The sequence below is a fragment of the Oryzias latipes genome, chromosome 18 (assembly GCF_002234675.1).
Source record: "Oryzias latipes chromosome 18, ASM223467v1".
NCBI classification, from domain to species: Eukaryota; Metazoa; Chordata; class Actinopteri; order Beloniformes; family Adrianichthyidae; genus Oryzias; species Oryzias latipes.
The window spans coordinates 24,054,471-24,075,265 of NC_019876.2; the positions used below are offsets into that span (position 1 = coordinate 24,054,471).

General features: G+C 42.1%; 2 protein-coding genes and 1 long non-coding RNA gene across 4 annotated transcripts; 1 reads left to right on the forward strand and 2 right to left on the reverse strand.

Moving 5' to 3' along the window:
* Positions 1 to 1,100: 1,100 nt before the first annotated feature.
* On the reverse strand, positions 1,101 to 2,354 carry nitr9 (novel immune-type receptor 9). Its single transcript, NM_001137596.1, is given in 3 exon segments — positions 1,101 to 1,789; positions 1,886 to 2,251; positions 2,324 to 2,354. Coding segments are annotated over 3 exon segments (855 nt in total). The 3' UTR covers positions 1,101 to 1,331.
* Positions 2,355 to 12,443: 10,089 nt separating this feature from the next.
* On the forward strand, positions 12,444 to 14,087 carry LOC111949274. Of its 2 annotated transcripts, XM_023966146.1 has the most exons (5): positions 12,444 to 12,516; positions 12,620 to 13,318; positions 13,411 to 13,524; positions 13,600 to 13,637; positions 13,720 to 14,087. In XM_023966146.1, exons 1-5 carry the CDS (start codon positions 12,459 to 12,461, stop codon positions 13,843 to 13,845), a joined length of 1,035 nt encoding a protein of 344 aa, XP_023821914.1. In that variant the 5' UTR covers positions 12,444 to 12,458; the 3' UTR covers positions 13,846 to 14,087. The 2 variants fall into 2 exon arrangements, with proteins under 2 accessions (XP_023821914.1, XP_023821913.1); XM_023966145.1 differs by having other exon boundaries at positions 13,411 to 13,637.
* A 3,805-nt stretch (positions 14,088 to 17,892) lies between these two features.
* Positions 17,893 to 18,421, reverse strand: LOC110014534. The gene is made up of 3 exons (XR_002289565.1): positions 18,262 to 18,421; positions 18,137 to 18,168; positions 17,893 to 18,056 (listed from the first exon to the last, which is right to left on the reverse strand). It is a non-coding gene; the product is annotated as an uncharacterized LOC110014534 (long non-coding RNA).
* Positions 18,422 to 20,795: the final 2,374 nt, after the last annotated feature.

Consider the following 20,795-nt stretch of genomic DNA (forward strand, 5'->3'; position numbering starts at 1 on the left):
GTTTCTGTTTCTATGAATTAAACTGTTTAAATCACTCATATTAATGACTCAATGCCAGATTTATTCAGAATCAGTTTCTTCTCCAAATCAGATTTAATAGTTTCTTTTTAACAAAGTTATGAAATACTTTTGTTATAAAGCTCTGCTGTATTCATGTGTTTTACTAAAACTCAGTTTTTTAACTGACTGTTTTAATAAACATGCAAACCGTAATGTTTACATTTTGCTTCAAGTCACAAACTTTTAAAAGTTCTTGCAAGAACCAAAGATAAAAACGGTAATTCCCGACTGTCTTCATCAGTTTGTTTGGAGTTAAACACCCCAGCCCACAGGAGGACGGGGCGGACGCAGCCTTCTGGATTCTCTCTTCTTTAGCTTTGTTTTTTTTAGTCTTTTCTCTTTTGTTTTTGTGTTTTATTATGAGGGGCTTATTTTATTATTTTTTTTGCATGAGTTGGGATTGGTGCTTTTGCATTCTTGTTTGTTTTTATGTACAGCACCTAAAGATCGTATTGTTATGCTTCTTTTCCGTCTTCATCGTAGTTTTGCTATGATGGTTGTCCGCCACTACTTAAAGACTGGTCCGTTAAAACCGTTAATGACGTCATACCGGTCGGCGGCGTTAAAAAGTTTGGGGACCACTGCTTTTCATTATACTCCGTTCACATTTGTGATGGTGGCAAAGCTATGCCAACCAAGCCAGATCACGGGGGGCATTGTGGGGATCACTGTCTTGCCCAAAGACACTATAACACATAATAAACCAAAACAGAACCAAACCTGTGAAAAGAGGTCATCCGCTTTACCTCTGCACCACAGAATGTTTGTTTCTGTACATTTGTGGTGGACATACTGAAAGCTAACTTTTTTGTAAGAACAAAAGAAAAGTGTGTTGAACAACTATAACATATACATCGACCTGCTGACTCAGGCCTCACCTTCCTGTATGTTTGTATCAGGTCTGCGGTCACAAGGTTGTTTTAAACACTTTTCTGTCTCTGCTTGACAAATTTTTGACAAAAAGTCCTACTGACTATTGAAAATGTTGGTTATAATGCTATTTTATTGTTAATCCGTGAGCAAAAGAAACTTCAAGAGAGCAGAATCTTTCTTTTTATTAAGCTCTTTGATTCAATTGTATTGTAGAAACCTTTGCTCTTTAAAGTCACAGAAAACAATAGAGCATGAATATATAAGAGCTTTGATGAAATGTTACAACAGAATCAAGTTGCATAATGATGAATTAAGCTTTGACAGTTTGCTAATATTTGAGTTACAATGAAACTTTTACATTTTGTCAACCCCCAAATGTCAGAAATTTGCATTCGATCTCATGGACTTGCATCACTTTTTCTTACAAAGAGCACACAACTGAGGATAAAGAGCAGAAGAACCCCGGTTCTGATGACAGACAGCTGGACTAACACTTTAATCTGAGCTGCTTGGCCTTCAGTTTGATTTGTCATGATCAGCTTGGTTCCACTGCCAAGCAGCATTTTCCCACAAGAGGCCACAGCACAGAAGTAGGTTCCAGCATCAGAGGAGTTCAGGTCTTTCTTCTGCAAACTGTAGGTGCAGCTCTGTGAAGGAGGCCCTGGAGCAGCGACAGGTCTGCAGTCTTTTCTCTGTGTGTGGAGGACCCCCGGTTGAGAGCCACGTCTGAACCAGCAGACAGTTTGTGCTTCCCCACAGTTCCCTGAATGAACGGTACAGCTGAAGGTGATGGAGCCTCCAGGCTGGATGGTCTCTGACGTCGGTTCCTGGATGATGATTTCTGTGGGGCTCTTTTCTACAGAGAATCAGCTTAGTGAAAATCAGAATCCTTCCTTGTAGAATCACAGCATTTAGCCAAAATTCACCAATGAAAAACATCAAAGGTGCTCACCTTCAACGCTCAGAAAGAGGCCATCCCCAAATTCCACCATGTTGGAGTGCGAGCTTCCACAGAAATAAGTGGCTGAATCTGAAAGCTGCACATCAGAGATGTGTAAGTGGTTGATGCCTTCCTCCCTCTGCAGAGAGAATCGGGGTTTCTTCTGCAACCAGTGGTCCACTTTAGATGGGTCATCGTATTTGTAAAAGAAAGACAGGAGCTCAGGTCTTCCTCCAAGAGGCTGCTGGTACCAGGAGAAGTGCATCGCCATCACGTTTTCATAGAAGCATTGCAGAGTCACATTTTCCCCGACAGAGACGGATCTGACACCAGTGTCCTGTTTAACTGCTCCAGCCCAGATCACAGCGGACAGATGGACTGAAGAAGAGAATATCAGAGATATGGTTTCATGTTTAAACTGTAAGCGTGAAAAACAACTAATATACTCACATAATCCACAGAGGATCACACGCAGCTGCATCTTCTCAGAGCTCTCGATGTCTGAATGTCCGGAGACAAAAAGCTGACAACAGTCGAAAAATAGGTCACATTTGATTGGGTGTTTAGAAGGTCAATTTATAAAAAAAAACCTATATCCTCCTATTATGACGAAATAAACAATTGAACACTAAAAGTACACAAATGGATATGCAGGGATAGAGCTTGTGTTTTTTTATTGCATTAGTTTTTTGTGTTACGGTAATTCTTTATTGATTTACTAAATATTAAGTTTTAAACATTTAAATGAAAATTCACTCGCCTGTTTTCCAGACTTTCAAAGCTGCTTTACCGTACTTCAATTGAATTCTTTGAAAACGGTCAACTGTAGTGTCGTCCAAAAGTGGTTAGCTGCAGGGCAAGCGCTCTGCTTTGCTTCTTTTCTCCTGTGTAGCTCAGCTCAGACGTGTCCTTTTACACACGATTACCGGTACACTGAAAACAAATGTGACTGGATAAGACAACAACGTGAATAAGTAACTGGCCTATGTGTTCAATTTGCACAAATTATTACCGGCATATTAAAATCTTTCAATTATTAACTCACTCATAGAAATAGAATGGAGTATTGCTGCGTTCACATCGAATAAATTGATGTCAGCCGCCTCTATTTGATGCCCCAGACCTATGTGGGAGGAGCTACCACCAAGTGTTTCGAGCCTGATCGATACAAGGAAAAGTGTCTGTTTATATCTCATTTCCAACGTATGGAAGACACTGAAAATGTTTAGAAATCAGGTTTCTATCGGCTACTTGGCAGTGGCCCCCCTCCTATGGTTGCCGTATGGAGTGCCCCCCCCCCTCTTTCGGTTTTATTTGCACCTTAGACATGTAGGGTCCTTGGTAGGGGGGGTGCTTGGACATCACTGCAAGCAAGCAGCAGATGTCCTCCTGGCACCCTACCCGCCAATTTTAACCGCACCTTAGACATTTAGGGCCCCTTGGTGTGGAGGGTGAGGGGACATCACTGTGAGTAATCAGGAGATGTCCCCTTAGTGCCCTACTCGCCAATTTTAACTGCACCCCCCTTAGTACACACACCCCTCCCCCTTCAATATATACATTCAAACATAAACACACACACATGCACACAAACACCCTCTCAAACACACATACACGCACACACATTTTACAAGGAAGGTGGGACCTGGGTCCATCTGTCCCCTACCCCTTCCCTGGTGGGGGGTGCGGGCCCCTTGGCGATGGCGGCCGTGTCCCTTGGGTGCCGGCTCCCTGGGCCCGGCGGTGCTCTCTCCGCACGGTGGGGGGGTTCATATTACACCTGAGCCGGGGGTGTTCGTGTCCCTGGGGGGTGGGTCCTGGTCCTTGCCCCTGGGCGCTGGGCCCCGCCAAACTTCCAACATGGCCGAGCCTGGTCGGGCCATATTTATAACACCCCTTGTGGGCCACCCTTTTTTTCCCCGGGGTTCCCCCCTCCTGGGCGGGGGCGGCGGGCCCCTGCCTTGCTCCTACCTGGACCAACCGTGGGCCGGGTGGGTGGCTGCCTGGAGTGCGGAGCGGGTCTCCCTTGGGGGGTCCTGGCTCGTACCTGGGGTCGGGGCGGGGGGATGCCCGGAACTCCTGGGTGGTGGTGGGGTGCTCGTCTGGGGCTGTGGGCGTCCCTCTCCGGTGGGGCCCTGCGTTGGGCACTTCCGGCGCGGCGGGGGGGCTGCTTTCTTGGCTGGGCTGGGGCGGCGCTCTCTTTCCCTCCGCGCCTCCCTGCTCTCTGGCTCTGGGGGCCTCGCGGCGGTCCTGCTGGCCCTGGCCTGGGTGGCGGTCTTGGTCGCCCAGGGGGCGGTTGTTCCCTGCCTGTTCCCGTATGGCGTTGGGGGAATATCGGCTGCCGCTGCTGCTGCGGCGGGGGTCTGGGTGTGGGGGTGGCTGGGCGCTCCTCCTCCTTCTTCTCACATTCCACCATCCGTTTTAGAAGAACATAAACACTCACTTGAGCACAGGTATTAGCTCACCTTTGCACTAATAGTTTGCATGATTGAATGAATGAAAGATTTCACACTAGTTGGTTTAAAGGCATAGGTATGCGTTCATGAACACTATCTGTTTTGTGTACATGTTGACATGTGGACATTTTTGCAGCTAGCAGGTGTGTTGATAATATTTGAGTGTGTGTGAACAGGCCCCGCCCTTTTTGTACTACATTTGAACCGTACCGTAATGATAAACAACCAATAAACCTGTCTGCTCTATGCTGCTTCATGGTCTTACCCCCCTTCCCCTCCTATTATCACCCTCCTACCCCCCCTCTCTCTAACGTCCCTCTCTATTCTTCCCTTCTTTACTTTTCCGTCCGGTCCAACACCAAAGATTTTCAAACATGATTGAAATTAATAAAGTTTGGCCTCAATTACAAAAGGGGTTTATTCAGACATACCTTTGGTTTGTCTGAAGATTAATAACCCCTCTTGTTAAAATAAAATATGTCCAACACAAGAGGCCCTCAGCTCTCATCTGTTTGCCTAGCTGTTGGACAGGACAGGTTAAAAAAAAAAAAAAGAAATCAGGTTTATTTGTTTTGAAGAGCTGTAAAAAACTAAATGTTTGGTGTTGATGGTGATCCTTCCTTATTTGATGGATTTAAAGGTGGGAAGTTTGTGATGAGTTCCAACAGCAGCTCTGTGTCTCTGAAAATCAGTGGAGTGGATGAGTCTGATTCTGGGCTGTACTTCTGTGGATTCTACAGAAACAGACATACAGTCATTGGAGATGTAACACAACTGATCATTAAAGGTAAGATCATGATTCTCTGATCTATTTCTATTTATCAATTCAATAAAGTCCTTCATTCTTGACAGGGAAAGATGATGATTCCAATGATGAGGAAGTGGGAAACTCTCACAGTAAGATTCTTCTTTTCCTGGAGATTCTGTGATTGTTTTAGTATCTGTCACATAAACCAGAATGTAACCTGTCAATGCTTCATAGATGTGCATGTGAGGATGGACCTGCTGAGTGTCCTCCTGGCTGCTCTGACTGTCCTCCTCTCTGCAGTGGTTGTTGTTCTGGCCGTAAAGATCAGGAGCCTTCTGACAGGTAACTTAATAAATAAATACATTTATTAGAAACTGAACTAATCCATGTTTTGTATTTACATTCAGCTGCACGAAAAGAACATGAAAACACAAAGGTAATGTCTTTTTTTTAAAGATTAAAGTTATATTTTTATTGAGACAGCAGTGTCACTGTGATGTGAACAAACTTAACTGTAGACTTTTCCAATTTTAATATCTTTGTCTAGAAATTGTTCCTGAGTTTGTCTGTGGCTTAAAACCAAGCCAACTGTTTGTTTTTTCGTTTTGGTTTTTAATGTGTGCCTGTGAAGTTTACATTTTAAACATTTTAGTGAAGATTGAATTAACAATTAAATTGAATTTCTGAGTATTTCTTTCTTTCAATTATTGTTACTCTGGAGCAGATGAAAAAAATGCCATTTGACAAAGCTTGTAGCAGTGACAAAGAAGCTACCAGGGCAAGCCACAAGCTCCTGGTTCCGCTTACAGATGCATTCACTTGCAGACAAATAGATCCATGTACATCTTGGTAAACCTTTTCCTGAATGGCTGGATGGCCTTAATATTGCCTCCCATTGTTAGAGGCTGTAAGGACAGGGCGTAAGCACATGGATGTTGGGGGGGGCTTACTTCGCGCCAACACTCCCACCCACGACTTAGAGGTTAAATTCTTATGAACTCCTGCCACTCTGCAGAAACTACGTCCTAAAAAACAACGTTGTTTTGTTTTGTTTTTTTGGGTGGAAACAGCTAAATCACAGTAAAAGACTTCACACCGGGACCACTTTTACATTAGATCAGAAGATGATTGGAATAGGAAGATAAACTAAAACTGACATAATGCTACTTAAAATCAGGATGACTGTCTTTTTACTCGTCTGGTTTTCTGTCAGTGGATGAACAGAGAAAATGAACGGATGTGCAGCTTTCCTTCCTGAGCAGTGTTTGCATGCATTTGTGGGCAAGCGGCAGATTTTTTACTTCAGCCCCCCACCCTCCCTTTTCCACTGCGATGATAGCAGGCCGCAGGCTTTCAGTCATTGTAGAAACACCATGTCCAACAAACACTGCCCCACTTTCACATCATGGCTTCTTTTTTAGCTTTGGTAAATGCTTTTCTGCACTAGTCTGTCCTGAAGACAGGAAACACTGGTTTTATTTGCTTCTTTTTTCACAGTAAATACCTCTTTCAGCTCTCGTAGTCTTCTAAATATGTTGTGGCTTCAGGATAGATGACATAAATTCAAGCTTTACAAATAGTAACATGCGAGACACATTTATTCCTGGTGCAGCAAGATCTGACATAACAAAAGAACAAATAGCCCACTGGAAACAATGCAAATAAATATTGTAATTGTCACTTTATAAACTGCTGCAGAATTTTCCCACCCATGTTAACTCCATAAAAACAGTTTGGAACTGACTGAGTTAGTGTAGTTGAAGTTTTTTTTGCCCCCACAGTTGAACACTACTTTCCTTGAACAGCACTGACTGTTTTTTTTAACTGTAAATGTGTCAAGTCACCAATCAAGAGAGAAAACCCACCTTAGCTTTAACCCTTAAAAATTAAAAGCACACAAGCATGATTGTCAACTTTTTAGCACAGCATTTGCGCTACCAACCCCGTTTTTTTTTTACCTAAACTGAATACTTGTGCCAAGCTGAGTTCTGCTTGCTTGCTATGGTTTTCATGGCTTTGGCAGGAGCATGTGCAACAAAACCTTTAAGTGAACTGTTTGAATAAAAATCAACGCTCTAATGAGGATTTTTGTTGAGGGTTGTAACGTTTTCTTCATACTTCTTGCCTTAATAAGTCCCCCCTGCACCTGTACTTAAGCTCTGTGTCGTCCCGGCTCACATTGATACTCTCATGTATTTTCGGCTCATCATGAACCGGCTAGACTATTCCCTTTTTTTTGCCATCTCATTTTTAGGGAAGTCCTAGCTTTAAGTTTCTTTGAGTTGTTCTTAAGTTCCAGAATAAAGTCCTTCTTTACTCGTCTTTGTTCAAGTTTTAAGGTTGAGCCAGAGTTTTTGCGTGGATAGTTTCTTTTCACTTTTTAATTGATTTTTTCTTTTACATTTTGACCAATTTCAAAGACAGACTAACCATTTTATATGTTTAATTGTTTTATTTTGATAAAACTAATTTTTCACGTGGTGGCCAACTGACACCTTACCTTGCCCAACTAACACCAAAGATTATAATTTTTGGTCACAACCCCCTTATAAACACGGGAGTAAAAGAAGTGACTTGACCACTGCAGAAGCCAAGTGACCTGATGAGTGAACCAGCAGGCCTTTCTTGTGAAGAAACCTTCATTTTTCCTACACTAGGCTGAAGATCACGGGAGGCGTAAAGCCCCACTGCTGGACCATCCGGCCCGAATGGCCCTCTCCACCCCTTCTGGAACAGGACCAAGTAACTCCAGACTGCTTGGTGATGAACCAGGCCCTTCGCTCACTCAGTCACTGCTTAGTAGTCAGAGTTAAACTTAACTTTATCATCACAAACATCTTATTTCAATTATCTCTGAGGATCCATCCTCAACTCATCACTTAAAATTCCCACTTCAGCTATATTTTTTTCTCTTGTAAAATCGTTCCAGATGTTTAAACCTTGTGCTATCTTAGGTGACCCCCCCCTTACATTGACGTGTTCTCCCTACCATGACAAAGGTGGATAAAGGTGGAAAGATTTCATGTAATCTTGGACACCAGTGAAGATCACAAATCATTGAAGAAAAAAGGTTCAGCGCACTGTCTAGTGGGTCTAGATGACCCAACTCCCAATGTTAAAGTGCCTAGGATAGCACAAGAATTACTAGAACTAAAGAGCCTCTCACTTTATACATAGGTTCAAGTGACACAGAAATACTTAGCTGCAAGTGAAGCCAATTAGCATGAATTGGTTAGCATCTTCTTTCCAGCAGTGAAGTAGGTAATTTCTTCTAAAGATGGTTTCAGAGAGGAGTAGGTTCAGACTTGTACTTCTTCAGACGCACTGCTTCTCACTGACCAGACCTGAGACTGTCTCTCTTGTGAGAGTACCTGAAACGCACTGTCCAGGTATTACATGCCCCAAGCCGTGGTGCCTTGCTCTCAAGGCTGTCTGCAGATCCTGCTTCTTCTCAACTGGCAGTCCTCTTCTCCTCAAGCTTCAGCACCTATTGGATGAGGTTATTCAAAAGCTAAAATTATTTACAAAAATATATGCAATGTGGAACCTCATAAAAGAGACCACATATCAAGTCTTTCTAACTAACTTCATCAGAAAATCTGAATAAAAAATTAAGATATAATACGACTGAAATCTGATGTAAAAGTAAACAAATTTCATTGGCTTTATGCCATTTTGTAAGGATTTTACTGTGCAGAAATTTCAAATGGTGTGCAGAATGGTGAACTTTAATTTTCCTATACTTGCCCATCTCTGTATCTGGGATCTAGTGAGTGGCGAGAGACTCCGTTTCAACATCAGCAAAGTGCTTCTTTACTACTTCCAAAGGGTTCTCTTCATGGTTTTGATTACCTGGTCATCATCCTCTTTATGACACAGAATAAGTCTGTGGACTAACAAATTAAAAAATGAATACATGGGAGAATGGTTTATTTCAAACAATAGCAATACCTGTTATGACCGGGACCACATCAGCTGCAGTTGCATCCTCTCTGTTCACCTTTCTGGTCAACTCTTTAAAGAGGATTAGAGCATCTACAATGTTCTGTATGAGCCCCCATTGGTTAACTGTCAATACTGCTGGTAGTGTGCGATCAGTTGCATATATGCTAAGAGGCTGTTTTTGTTCCAGTGTGAGTGCCATGTTTCTCTGTTTCTGACAAAGCTCTGTGACTTATTACCCTTACAAATCTTTGCCCATTTCATTTGGATTCTTGGTTTTGTGGATAGCCAATTTGTTTGCCATGTCTGAATGGATTCATGTTTAAGACCCATCTCTGCTCTGATAACAAATTTGAGTCCATTCGCAGCATTAAGCAAGAGTGTTCATCCGTGTTGATGTTTTATTAACTTAACTCCAGCTTTTCATATTAATTCTGTGCTTCCCCTTAGTTGAAAAGATACTTTTAAAATCGCCCTCATTGATACATCAACTGACCTATTTCATATCAGCTCACAGAGGTGAAACTGTGTCTTTAACATGTTTCCATGAAGTGGATGATGTAATTTGGGTCTCCTGGTACAAAAAAAAAAGAACTTTGGGGCAATAGCTACAGCTTGTCTCTACATTTTTTAGATATTTAAAAGAATTTTGTTTCTACCATGAATTTAATAAAAATCCATGCTTGAGTCTGAATGCACAAAACCAAAATAATCAGCGGACAATTTTAGATCTTAAATTTTAGACATTATTCAGATTCTGCTACTTACTTGTGTGTAGCAAGTCTTGACATGGACCTGGTTTTCAAAGAAGCTCTTACAGTCGATGTAAAAGGACATCCATGCAGGAGACTCTGTGACTCTGAACTGTACAGTACACACTGGGAGCTGTGATGAAGAACACAGAGTTTACTGGTTCAAAGACTCTGAAGACTCTCATCCAGGACTCATTTACACTCATGGAGGCAGGAATGATCAGTGTGAGAGAAAGAACAACACACAAACACACAGCTGTGTCTTCAAGCTGCCCATAAAGAACCTGACAGAGTCTCATGCTGGGATCTACTACTGTGCTGTTGTCTCATGTGGACACATACTGTTTGGAAACGGAACCAAGCTGGATCTCACAGGTGAGTTACAGTGATGATATTTGTGGTCTGGGGTCAACAAAATAGTAAGTCAAGGGTACCATCATTTGTGTCCAGGCCTGTTTCGTGATTTAAGTTTTGAAAATCATTCTGTCGAAGCATTGTTGAAAAGCAATGTCTGACTTTCATTGGTTCAGTTTCATAACATTTTTATTTATTATTACTTTTGTCAGATTCTAGTTATTTCTGTGACCTTTGTGAGCTTCTCTTTCATTTACTGATGGGTACTGTTGGAAAATATAATCTGTCGCTTTGAGATTACTTTCCTTGTTGCATGTTCAATAAAGTCGAGAAGGAGAAAACCACGGGATTCGTCCGGATTAAAGATTAACAAATTTATTCCCTAACAATATTTCTAAAAACAGAGTAAAACAAAATAAAACAGATCGATCTGGGTGTCCAAAATCAAAGCCTGCAATACGCAAGATGTTACATTCCGAATTCACATGCAGCTTGTCTGGAGACACAGGAAAATTCCTTGAGTTCAGACTTTTAAGCATGTGGTCAGAACATCCTCCCCCGGGAGCAAGATGGCCGCCGAATCTCCCCCTTTGGTCGCTGGAGATTGGCTGACAGAGGAGCCCGCCTACTTCCTTCCGTCCATCACAGCATCTGGTCTCTGGCTTCCTGCTTCAAACGTCCAGGGGGGTTATTTCAAAGACGGACCACTGTCCGACCACCAACAGTGTCCCCATGGGGGTCCAGCACAGCCGCCCGGATCCCTCTCCGCAGGCAGTCAGTCCCAACCCTTTGTCCTTCTCATGCGACAATTTAATTCTGGTCCATGTCAGATCTACAGTTAAGGCTTCCAGATGGTCTTAGAAGATCAAAGACTGTTTTCTCCTGGAGGGGGATGAGTTTGCAGCTGCAGCATGAAAACCTCTTTACATATGCAATTATCAGGAAGTCCCTTTTAATTGAAATGACTGAAACCCACACACAGTAAACCTGAAAGAAAACCTTCAAAGAAATAAAGATAAGATAAAAACCTAGGAGAAATAAGAACCAAAAAAAATAAATTCCTTCAGTACCAACAGTTTTGTCCACCTTTATAACCCTAAGGTCCAAAGGTGGTAAATGATGAGAGAGCAAAGCTCCTGCGGGTCGTCCAGATACAAACTGACAGTATGGTAATGGGATGGCATTCGTATTTTAAACAGAGGAAAGCTGTTGAGATGGATGTGGCAATATGAAGACATTGCAAATCAGGAAGTAGGAACTTGAGAAACTGGTGAAATCATGAGGAGCTCTGGGAAAAGTTGTAAAATGCTCAAGTGAGGGTAACAGTGCTGTTCAGAAAGCTGGGTTCAGTATCCTCCAAACTGTAGGAGTCGTTGCATCCAATATTTGGAAAAAGCGTTGAATTCTCTATTTAGCTCGAAATGCTAAACTTGAACAGGGTTTTGTTGGATAGTACAGCTTAGAGCACCAACCAACACTGACACCGGAAAAACGGGCACAGATACTGACAAAATGTTGGTAAGCATCCATCCATTTCCATCTACTTTCTCTTAACCCTCTATATCCCTTTCGGGGTCTTTTGGTTGCCGGACCATGTCCCGGCTACTGTTGGGTGGAGGCGGAGTACACACAAGACAGGTCGCCAGTGTGTGGTAGGGCACACAACCCCACTCACACAAACTCACTCATGCACTATTGGAAAGCAGAAAGTAGGAAAGAGGGAATGTTATACGGCCTACCATTTCAAAGACTTCAAACTCCCTGTAAGAAAAATCTGTTTAGCAACTGTAGTATTGGCTGTCAGTTGTTGTGCTACACGCTGTCTATTAGTATTGAGTTTTTTTTTCATTGCAGTTCCACAAAAAAGACCATAGCTTAGGCATGTAGGAATTAAAAATATGCAATGTTTAGCCTGTTACTAGTTTCCTCTTTAAGTGCTTATCTGGAGTCACTTTTTAAATGTTCTTTAAAATAACACACACACACACAGCATTATCTGTGTGACACCAAACATTTCTCAAATAAAGTTTAAAATGTATTAAGTTGATGGACTTGATTACAAAACAAAATGTCATGTAATTGAACTTTATCATCTAATATAAGACTGTCTGACTTCCATTAAAGATTTCAAACTAAAAGTTCCTCAACTTTCTGAGATCGCTGCACTGATCTTGTCTAGATAAAATCTCGACATGGTTTGTTTCTGTGAACATGTGATCATATTTCCTAAGAAGGGAAAGTGTGTGACTTCAGACAGACCAATCATACGCAGTCTCTCGTCTATAAAGTAGAGAAGGAGTCAGCTTCTTGTCACTTTGGGCCAGAATCCAAACATGGTGACACCTGCTCAGTTTGTCGTCATTCTGACATGTTTGCTTTCAGGGAACACTGGTGAGTTATGATATTTCATGCTTAAAAACATTGATTATTTTTAATCTGTATTAAGATTAAGGTATATATTATTTTTTTATGTCTTTTTTATTCTTTATTTTAGCACAGAGCATTTCTCTGGGATCATCTTCATCTGTTCTTCAAGAAAGTGTTTTTAAATCAGCTCACATTGGAGAAACTGTGACTTTACCATGTTTCTATAAAGAATTTTATTTAAAATATGTCTCATGGTACATATATATTCTGGGGAAAAAACCAAAACAGTTATCTTATTTACGTAAATATGACAAAAATGTAACTCTTAGCGATGAATTCAAGAACAGGTTTACTTTAAAACCAGGAAACCAAAGTAGTCATTTGATAATTTCAGACCTGAAACAATTGGACTCAGCTACTTACTTCTGTATAGCTGGTTATCAAACACACCTGACTTTCACAGCAGCTTTTACAGTTGATGTAAAAGGTTCAGGTTTAACCATCCAGACTTCAGTGGATCAGTCGTCCTCTGAGAACATCCATGCAGGAGACTCTGTGACTCTGAACTGTACAGTACACACTGGGAGCTGTGATGAAGAACACAGAGTTTACTGGTTCAAAGACTCTGAAGACTCTCATCCAGGACTCATTTACACTCATGGAGGCAGGAAAGATCAGTGTGAGAGAAAGAACACAAAAACACACAGCTGTTTCTACAAGCTGTACACGAAGAACCTGAATCGAACTCATGCTGGGATCTACTACTGTGCTGTTGTCTCATGTGGACACATACTATTTGGAAATGGAACCAAGCTGGACCTCACAGGTGAGTTACAGTGATGATCTTTGTAGTCTGCGAAGACACATTAAAAAAAAAAAAAGTTCAAATCAGACATGTGTTTGTGTGACTCTTTGCAGGTCAGCCGAACTCTTTGTTGGTGTATTTCTTAACTGGATCTTTGACCTTCATGAGCATCGTTGTTATTTTTCTTGTTTACAAGATTACAAAAGATATTTGCTGCCAGTCTAAAGGTAAAGAAACTATGACTCTTACTTTTTCTCACTGTTCTCTGAAAATGCTTTTAAACACTTTGTCTGTTAAACCAGATCAAATATCAGCAGCTGGCTCTACACCACAAACAGAGGTCAGATTTTAACTTAAAATAACACCACATACTATTGTCTCAAAGGTTAGAGTTGATTTTTCTTTGTATTTTTTTTCTTCAGATTGAGAGCGAAGACACAGAAAGTCTTCATTACGCTGCTATCAATGTTAAGAGGTCCAACAAATCAAGAAGACAGAACGGCTCCATCACAGACTGTATTTATGCGAGTGTGACACAGCAGAACTGAATCTGTTTTACATCAACGTTATTTCCTACAAATCGTTTATCTACTTTTTGTATGCTTTTCTTTTTTTTTTTTTTTTTGCTTTACTTGTTTTCTAGGAATTATCTCTGCAATATTTGTTTATGCAAAATAAATAGATGGATGTTCTACTGTAATGACTTCGTAAAAAGTAAAATTCTGAAAACACTTTTTTGAAACTTGTTTAATTTTTTTTTTTTTTTTAATAAAACTTGTTTACAGTACAATGAATGTGTTTACCTGTTTGTCATTTTCTTTGAAGCCCAGACTAGTTTCTGGTTCTCTGGAATTTTGCGGCAAAACCGCAACATTGACACATAAAGATACTGGAACTCCTGCATAAGTCTTGGCTTGTGTTGTGGGACGGATGTCAGACACAGACATGGGGTTATTAATATAACAGGGGTTATTAATCTTCAGACAAACCAAAGGTATGTTTGAATAAACCCCTTTTGTAATTGAGGCCAAACTTTATTAATTTCAATCATGTTTGAAAATCTTTGGTGTTGGACCGGACGGAAAAGGAAAGAAGGGAAGAAGAGAGAGGGATGTTAGAGAGAGGGGGGGGGGTAGGAGGGTAATAATAGGAGGGGGGGTAAGACCATGAAGCAGCATAGAGCAGACAGGTTTACTGGTTGTTTATCATCACGGTAAGGTTCAAATGTAGTACAGAAAGGGCGGGGCCTGTCCACACACACACTCAAATGTTATCAACACACCTGCTAGCTGCAAAAATGTCCACATGTCAACATGTACACAAAACAGATGGTGTTCACACGCATACTTATGTCTTAAAACCAACTAGTGTGAAGCATTTAATTCATTCAATCATGCAAACTATTAGTGCAAAGGTGAGGTGAGCTAACACCTGTGCTTAGGTGAGTGTTCATGTTCTTCTAAAATTGATGGTGGAATGTGAAAAGAAGGAGGGACATTGCCCAGCCATTCCCACACCAAGACCTCCGCCGCAGCAGCGGCAGCCAGAACCCCAGAGAGAGAGGAGCCAGAAAGCGCCGCCCCCCCGGAGCAAGTCCAGGCTCCCACCCCCAAGCACAGGCCCTAGAAGAGCTCTGGTCAGGCCTCGACGGGACCGAGGCAGCCAACCTGCCGGGGCAACCGCCGATTGCCTCAGTGGAGACCCCGACCCCCCAAGGTCCCGTACCAATAGTGGGCTCCCCCTCCCCCCCGGAACGCCCCCCCACAGGACAGGGCCGACAAGCCCCCCACCCCAGACCCTGCAGCCGAGGCGGATGACACCCAGAGCGACCGGGGGTCCCAAGAGGGTTGTCCCATCCCGTCCCAGAGCCAGGGCCCCCCGCCACCCCCCCCCCCCCCAGCACAGGCAAAGGGATCACCCCCCCAAGTCAAGCCAGACCACCACTCCACCCCCCCACCACGCACCCCCACACCCAAGCCCAGAGGCTTGATAGTGTTCTTCTTGATACCAGAAAGAAGAGCACTACAATAATCCATTCTAGATGTTATAGAAGCATGGATTAATAGTTCAGCACTGGCTTTGGACTCTGCCAACAATTCTAAGATGATATAATGCGGTCTTTGTAACTTGGTGTGTGTGTGCTTCAAAGGTAAGATCTGCATCTCAAATCACACCGAGGTTACTGACTTTACTGCACACATTCAGGTTAAAAGTTGATTGGACCTTTTCTCTCTCAGCTTCAGGATCGACAATTAAAATCTTTGTTTTGTCTTGATTGAACTTTAAAAAGTTCTCTCCCATCCACGTTTAAAAAGCAGTTGTCTACAGGCACCGTTTTCAGTGCAGGTGGGTAGCTGTTGACTTTGACTGGGAACATTATCGGGCGGTGGAAGGAATACTTAGAGGATCTCCTAAATCCCACTGACACGGCTTCTTTTGAGAAAGCAGAGGATGAAGACTTGGGGGTGAGGCTATCCATCACCCGAGCTTAAGTCATTGAGGTAGTCAATGTGTTCCTCGGTGGCAAGGCCCCAGGAGTGGACGAAGTTCGCCCTGAGTACCTCAAGTTGCTTGATGCTGCGGGAGTGTCTTGGCTGACAAGTCTTTGCAACATTGCGTGGTAGTCGGGAACTGTAACATTGGACTGGCTGACAGATGTGGTGGTTCCCCTTTTTAAGAAGGGGGACCGGAAAGTGTGTTACAGCTACTGGGGAATCACACTCCTCAGAAAGTCTATGACAGGTTACTGGAGAGGAGAGTTTGTCCAATCTCAGATCCAGAAACAACAGTGAAGTTTCCATCCTGGTCATGGAACAGTAGACCAGCTCTACGCTCTCTTAAGGGTCCTGGAGGGTTCGTGAAAGTTCACTCATCCAGTCCACATCTGTTTCATGGATTTGGAGAATTCATACGACTGCATACCCCGTGGTATCCTGTGAAGAGTGCTCTGGGAGTTTGGGGTCCGGGGAGCCTTATTGAGGGATGTCTGGTCTCACCGGAGCAAGAGTTTGGTTTACATAGCCAGCAGTAAGTCAGACCTGTTCCCGGTACATGTTAGACTCCAGCAGGGCTGCCCTTATCACAGGTTCTGTTCATAGTTTTGCAAGTGATGTTGTCCTGTTTGCTTCATCAAGCCAGGACCTCCAGCATGCATTGGGGCAGTTTATGGCTGAGTGTGAAGTGGTTGGGACCGCTAAATCTGAGGCCATGGTTCTTGCCATCTCTCGGTGGGTGGAGTGTTCCTGCCCCAGGTGGAGGAGTTTGAATATCTTGGGGTCTTCTTAACGACTGAGGGAAGATTGGAGCGCAAGATTGACAGGCGGATCTGAGCAGCGTCCGTAGTTATGCGGTTGCTGTACCGGTCCATTGTGGGGAAGAGAGAGCTGAGCCAGATAGCAAAGTTCTCAATTTAACGGTCGATCTTCATTCCACCTGTGGTCATGAGCTCTGGGTCATGACCGAAAGAACAAAGTCCCAGATACAAGAGGCTGAAAAGACCTTTTTTCTGTAGGTTGGCCAGGGATCCCTTAGAGATAGGGTGAGAAGCTCACTCACCCGCGGAGAGCTCGGACTAGAACCGCTTCTTGTCCATATTGAGAGGGGCCAGTTGAGGTGGCTCAGGCTTCTGTTCCGGATGCCTCCTGGACGCCTCCCTGGGGTGGTGTTCCGGGCATGTCCCACTGGACGGAGGCCCCAGGGAAGACCCAGGACACGCTGGAGAGACTTCGTCTCTGGGCCGGCCTGGGAACGTCTCAGGGTCCCCCCAGAGAAGCTGGAGGAAGTGGCTGAAGAAACTTTTGAACATGCAAACAGGAGAAAATTTGATATGCGTCAAAACAGAGGTGGTGTGAAGGCAGCATCATACTGTGGATCTAATTCAATATTAAATTGCATTGTTGTTTGATGGCCAATAAGTTTTTGATTAACAGCTTTATTTCCCCCCATACCATGCAGTAGATTTCACTGAATGTAAAGAAAAAACTGCCAACATTGCAGCTGGGGCTGCTTAAACGCTTCCATTCACATAAGAAAAACTTCACTGTGTCACATTCAAAACATGTATTTGATGTTTCTGACTTCTTTACTATGATCTTCCCCTGTTTTTACATACCATCACTCAATGATCAAAATAAATTTTGTTCATGAGAGCTCAGAATCCATCAGGACCTCTGTTCATTTTCCAGCATTTTTCTCAACTGGTCTCCTGAACACCAAGTTATTTGCTGCTTGTGGTCAAGGATGAAGTTTTCTTGTGTTAAAGACTGAAACACAACATACCATTACAGAATGATCAAACATGTTATTTCCGTTTTTCTATTTTTTTGTCATTAATTTCGACTTGTAAAAAATAACCTTATTTTTTAGTACAGTGATGTTTAGCTGCACTTTTTTTCTTTTCAGACTCCTTATGTTGAATGTATTGTGATTATCTGAGCTGAGATCAGACTATAATGCTCTGTCTTCCTGTCAAATGTCACTTCTCACATTCTCAAGCTGTTTCAGATACTTATCATGATCATTCAAACCACCAGAGCCTTGTTTGAGTCCCCCTATCAAACATGTCTTTGCTTCTCATATGCACAGACTGACAGCAGTTGAAATAAAAAAAACAGATCTTTATTCAAACAGAACTGTAAGTCTTTCTTCTGACAGAATACATCACACAAGTCTCCAACTTTCTGTTTTCTGCAGGTCGTCCATTTTTTCTGGATTTTGAAAACTTATGAGCAGCAGAGTTTGGGTCAGAAGAATCTTGAGTCTGAAATACAGATATTCTGAATTAAATGCTAACAGCAGAAAACTAATGAAGAACCATGGACTAAAAACAAAAAGCTTCACCTTCAGGCTGTCAGTGTGCAGATTTTCCTTTGCTTAAAAATTGAATATAAAGGCCATATGTCAAGTTTTAGTACAAACACGTTGAAAATGTGCAAATTTGCCTTAAAATTTCTTACTGAACGTACCTGCACAATGATGTTTAAAAATAACAACCAAACCAAGAGCACCAAAAATGGAAAACCCCATCAGAACAGCCAGAATCACAGTCAGAAGGCTGGTATATGGATGTTTCACACAAAAAGTAGAATCTGTTAAGTCAGAAAAAAATCCAAATGTTACATGTTACATTTTTCTATTACATGTTTTGCATGTAGATTCCTTCAGCCCTCAGTTAATTAACACTAAAACAGTGAATGTTTAAAAGACCAAGACGTGATCTATGAAAACTCTTACAGATTCAGAGATGTATGTGATTTAGATCAGGGGTGCTCACACTTTTTTGGCGTCAAGCGTTTGGCTTGAATCGACAATGTCTTGAAGATTTACCTACCTACCTACCTATATATATATATATATATATATATATATATATATATATATATATATATATACACACACACACATATATATATATACTATATATATATCCTAGATATAAAAACTCTTAATAAATGTTTGTTAGTTATGTTTATTAGTTACATGTTTATTTGAACATTATTGTTTATGTACTGATGATTAAAAACTACACAGTAAGATTACACAGAGATACTTTTGTATTAAAAGATGAGGCGTTTTATTACAAAGACAGAAAGCAGCAACCATCGTATGTCATGCTCTGTTGTAAACCGTGCAATGCCGGGAGCATCATGGCATTTCCAAAGCGTGCTCCGTACGAAGCGCTTGCCACGGGAAAATAACAGCTTCCTTAATGAGCTCGTATTTATCAGGCGAGAACTGCAGAACTGATAGCAGGAGGAGACACGCGGGGCGGCTTCAATAAACAGAGTGATCTTCTGCCGGGAACTCGACGTATCGCGGGGCAGAGAGCAACTTTCTGATGACAGAGAGTTTGTGCACAGTGAATTTAAACACGCGTCTGGAGTGACGTTTGTATCAGAGGATGTCCGATTGGCCAATCTACATGTCAATCAAGTTCTGTTCCTTGTCAGTGAGGATTTTGATTGGCTGGTGGATTTTTAAGAAGTACTTTTTTTTTTTTATCTTTTCTGGCCCACGATCTACACTCCTGTCCTTGAAGATCGACTGGTCGATCGCGATCGACGTAATGAGCACCCCTGATTTAGATGATGTTAAGAGGATCACAGCAATAAGAAAAGCATTTTCTGAGGAGCAGGAACCTTACTGTATGACTTACACTTCTCTTTATCTTTGGGCTCATCATCACCTGTAAAGAAAAGACATGAAGGAAGTTCATGAATTCAAAAGCAGAAAGAGATCAGAGAATCATGATCTTACCTTTAATGATCAGTTGTGTTACATCTCCAATGACTGTATGTCTGTTTCTGTAGAATCCACAGAAGTACAGCCCAGAGTCAGACTCATCCACTCCACTGATTTTCAGAGACACAGAGCTGCTGTTGGAATTCATTTCAAATTTTACACCATCAAATCCATCACAGAAGGAAGGATCACCATCAGAACTAAAGATGGAGGAGATACAGCTGACTTCGGTGCCGTTGACCACTCTAAACCAGTCTGTCTGAACTCTGCTTGCGGTGAAATCAGAGCAGAGCAGAGTGACGGTTTCTCCAGACTGGACCTCCACAGTCTTAGACTCACAGAAGCAGCCTGAAACAGACAACAGACACTACCTTACTGAAATTAATGATGCTTCATTCAAAAGTCAGTTCATGAAAGAAACAGCAACTTTACTGCCGCAGAGTTCATCAGATTACTTACTGCGGCTGCAGAGAAGAAAAGTCGTTACTACGATGAGGCTCCTCATTCTGTCTTAAACAGGATTTCAGTATCAAGACACTTTATAGTCAAGAGGGCGTTTCCGCTGGGCGTGGTATTTTATAATCTTCAACATATCAAATGAGCATGTGAAAGAAGACGAATGCAGTATGTAAAGTTTTGATAGATCGTTGATGTTTCCCTCCTGCTGACTTTGCGCTTTATATTCTCTGTTAGAAATCCTCCGTCCTTCATGTGAAGTCTGCTGCTGCTGTCAGTGCTGTTTCAGACAAACTGTTGTCTCAGTCTTCATTTTCAAAAATACAAGAGAGTGTTATCACAGACTCTTTGAAAATCTGAACCACGGTTACTCTTTTTTTTTCAATCTTGCCGATGTCCTGCGGTCTTGGTGTACAGAGTTCAAACTGCAGCCTTTTCACCACAAACTTATAACCCTATTGACCTTTTTGTGTTACGAAACAGGTTGTTTAGTCAAATTCCCTTTAGAAAATACAAAATGTAATCACAAGAGGTCACAATCCAGTGGTTCCGTGTGCAAGTCTCAGAGGAACCAAATCCAGACGGTTGTCATGTGATGTAAAACCCGAGCTGAATCAAAAATGGCAAAGAATTTTCTGCTGAACCAGGCTCAGCACCTCCACCACCATATTATTGGAAATGGCACTGCTGTTGGTGAAATAATAAAATCGATTAATCAAGCTGAATCGATCCAAGCTCAGTAAATCAATGATTGATCCATAAAAGTACAGATCCATCTATATGCCTTTGCTTCTCCGGTGAC

Excerpts from the sequence above, each read along its gene's own strand:
- LOC111949274 (XM_023966145.1), top strand. The coding sequence starts at position 12,459 with ATGGTGACACCTGCTCAGTTTGTCGTCATTCTGACATGTTTGCTTTCA. Across the intron at positions 13,319-13,410 it reads AACCAAGCTGGACCTCACAG|GTCAGCCGAACTCTTTGTTG; the intron begins GTGAGTTACAGT and ends GACTCTTTGCAG. Across the intron at positions 13,638-13,719 it reads GCTCTACACCACAAACAGAG|ATTGAGAGCGAAGACACAGA; the intron begins GTCAGATTTTAA and ends TTTTTTCTTCAG.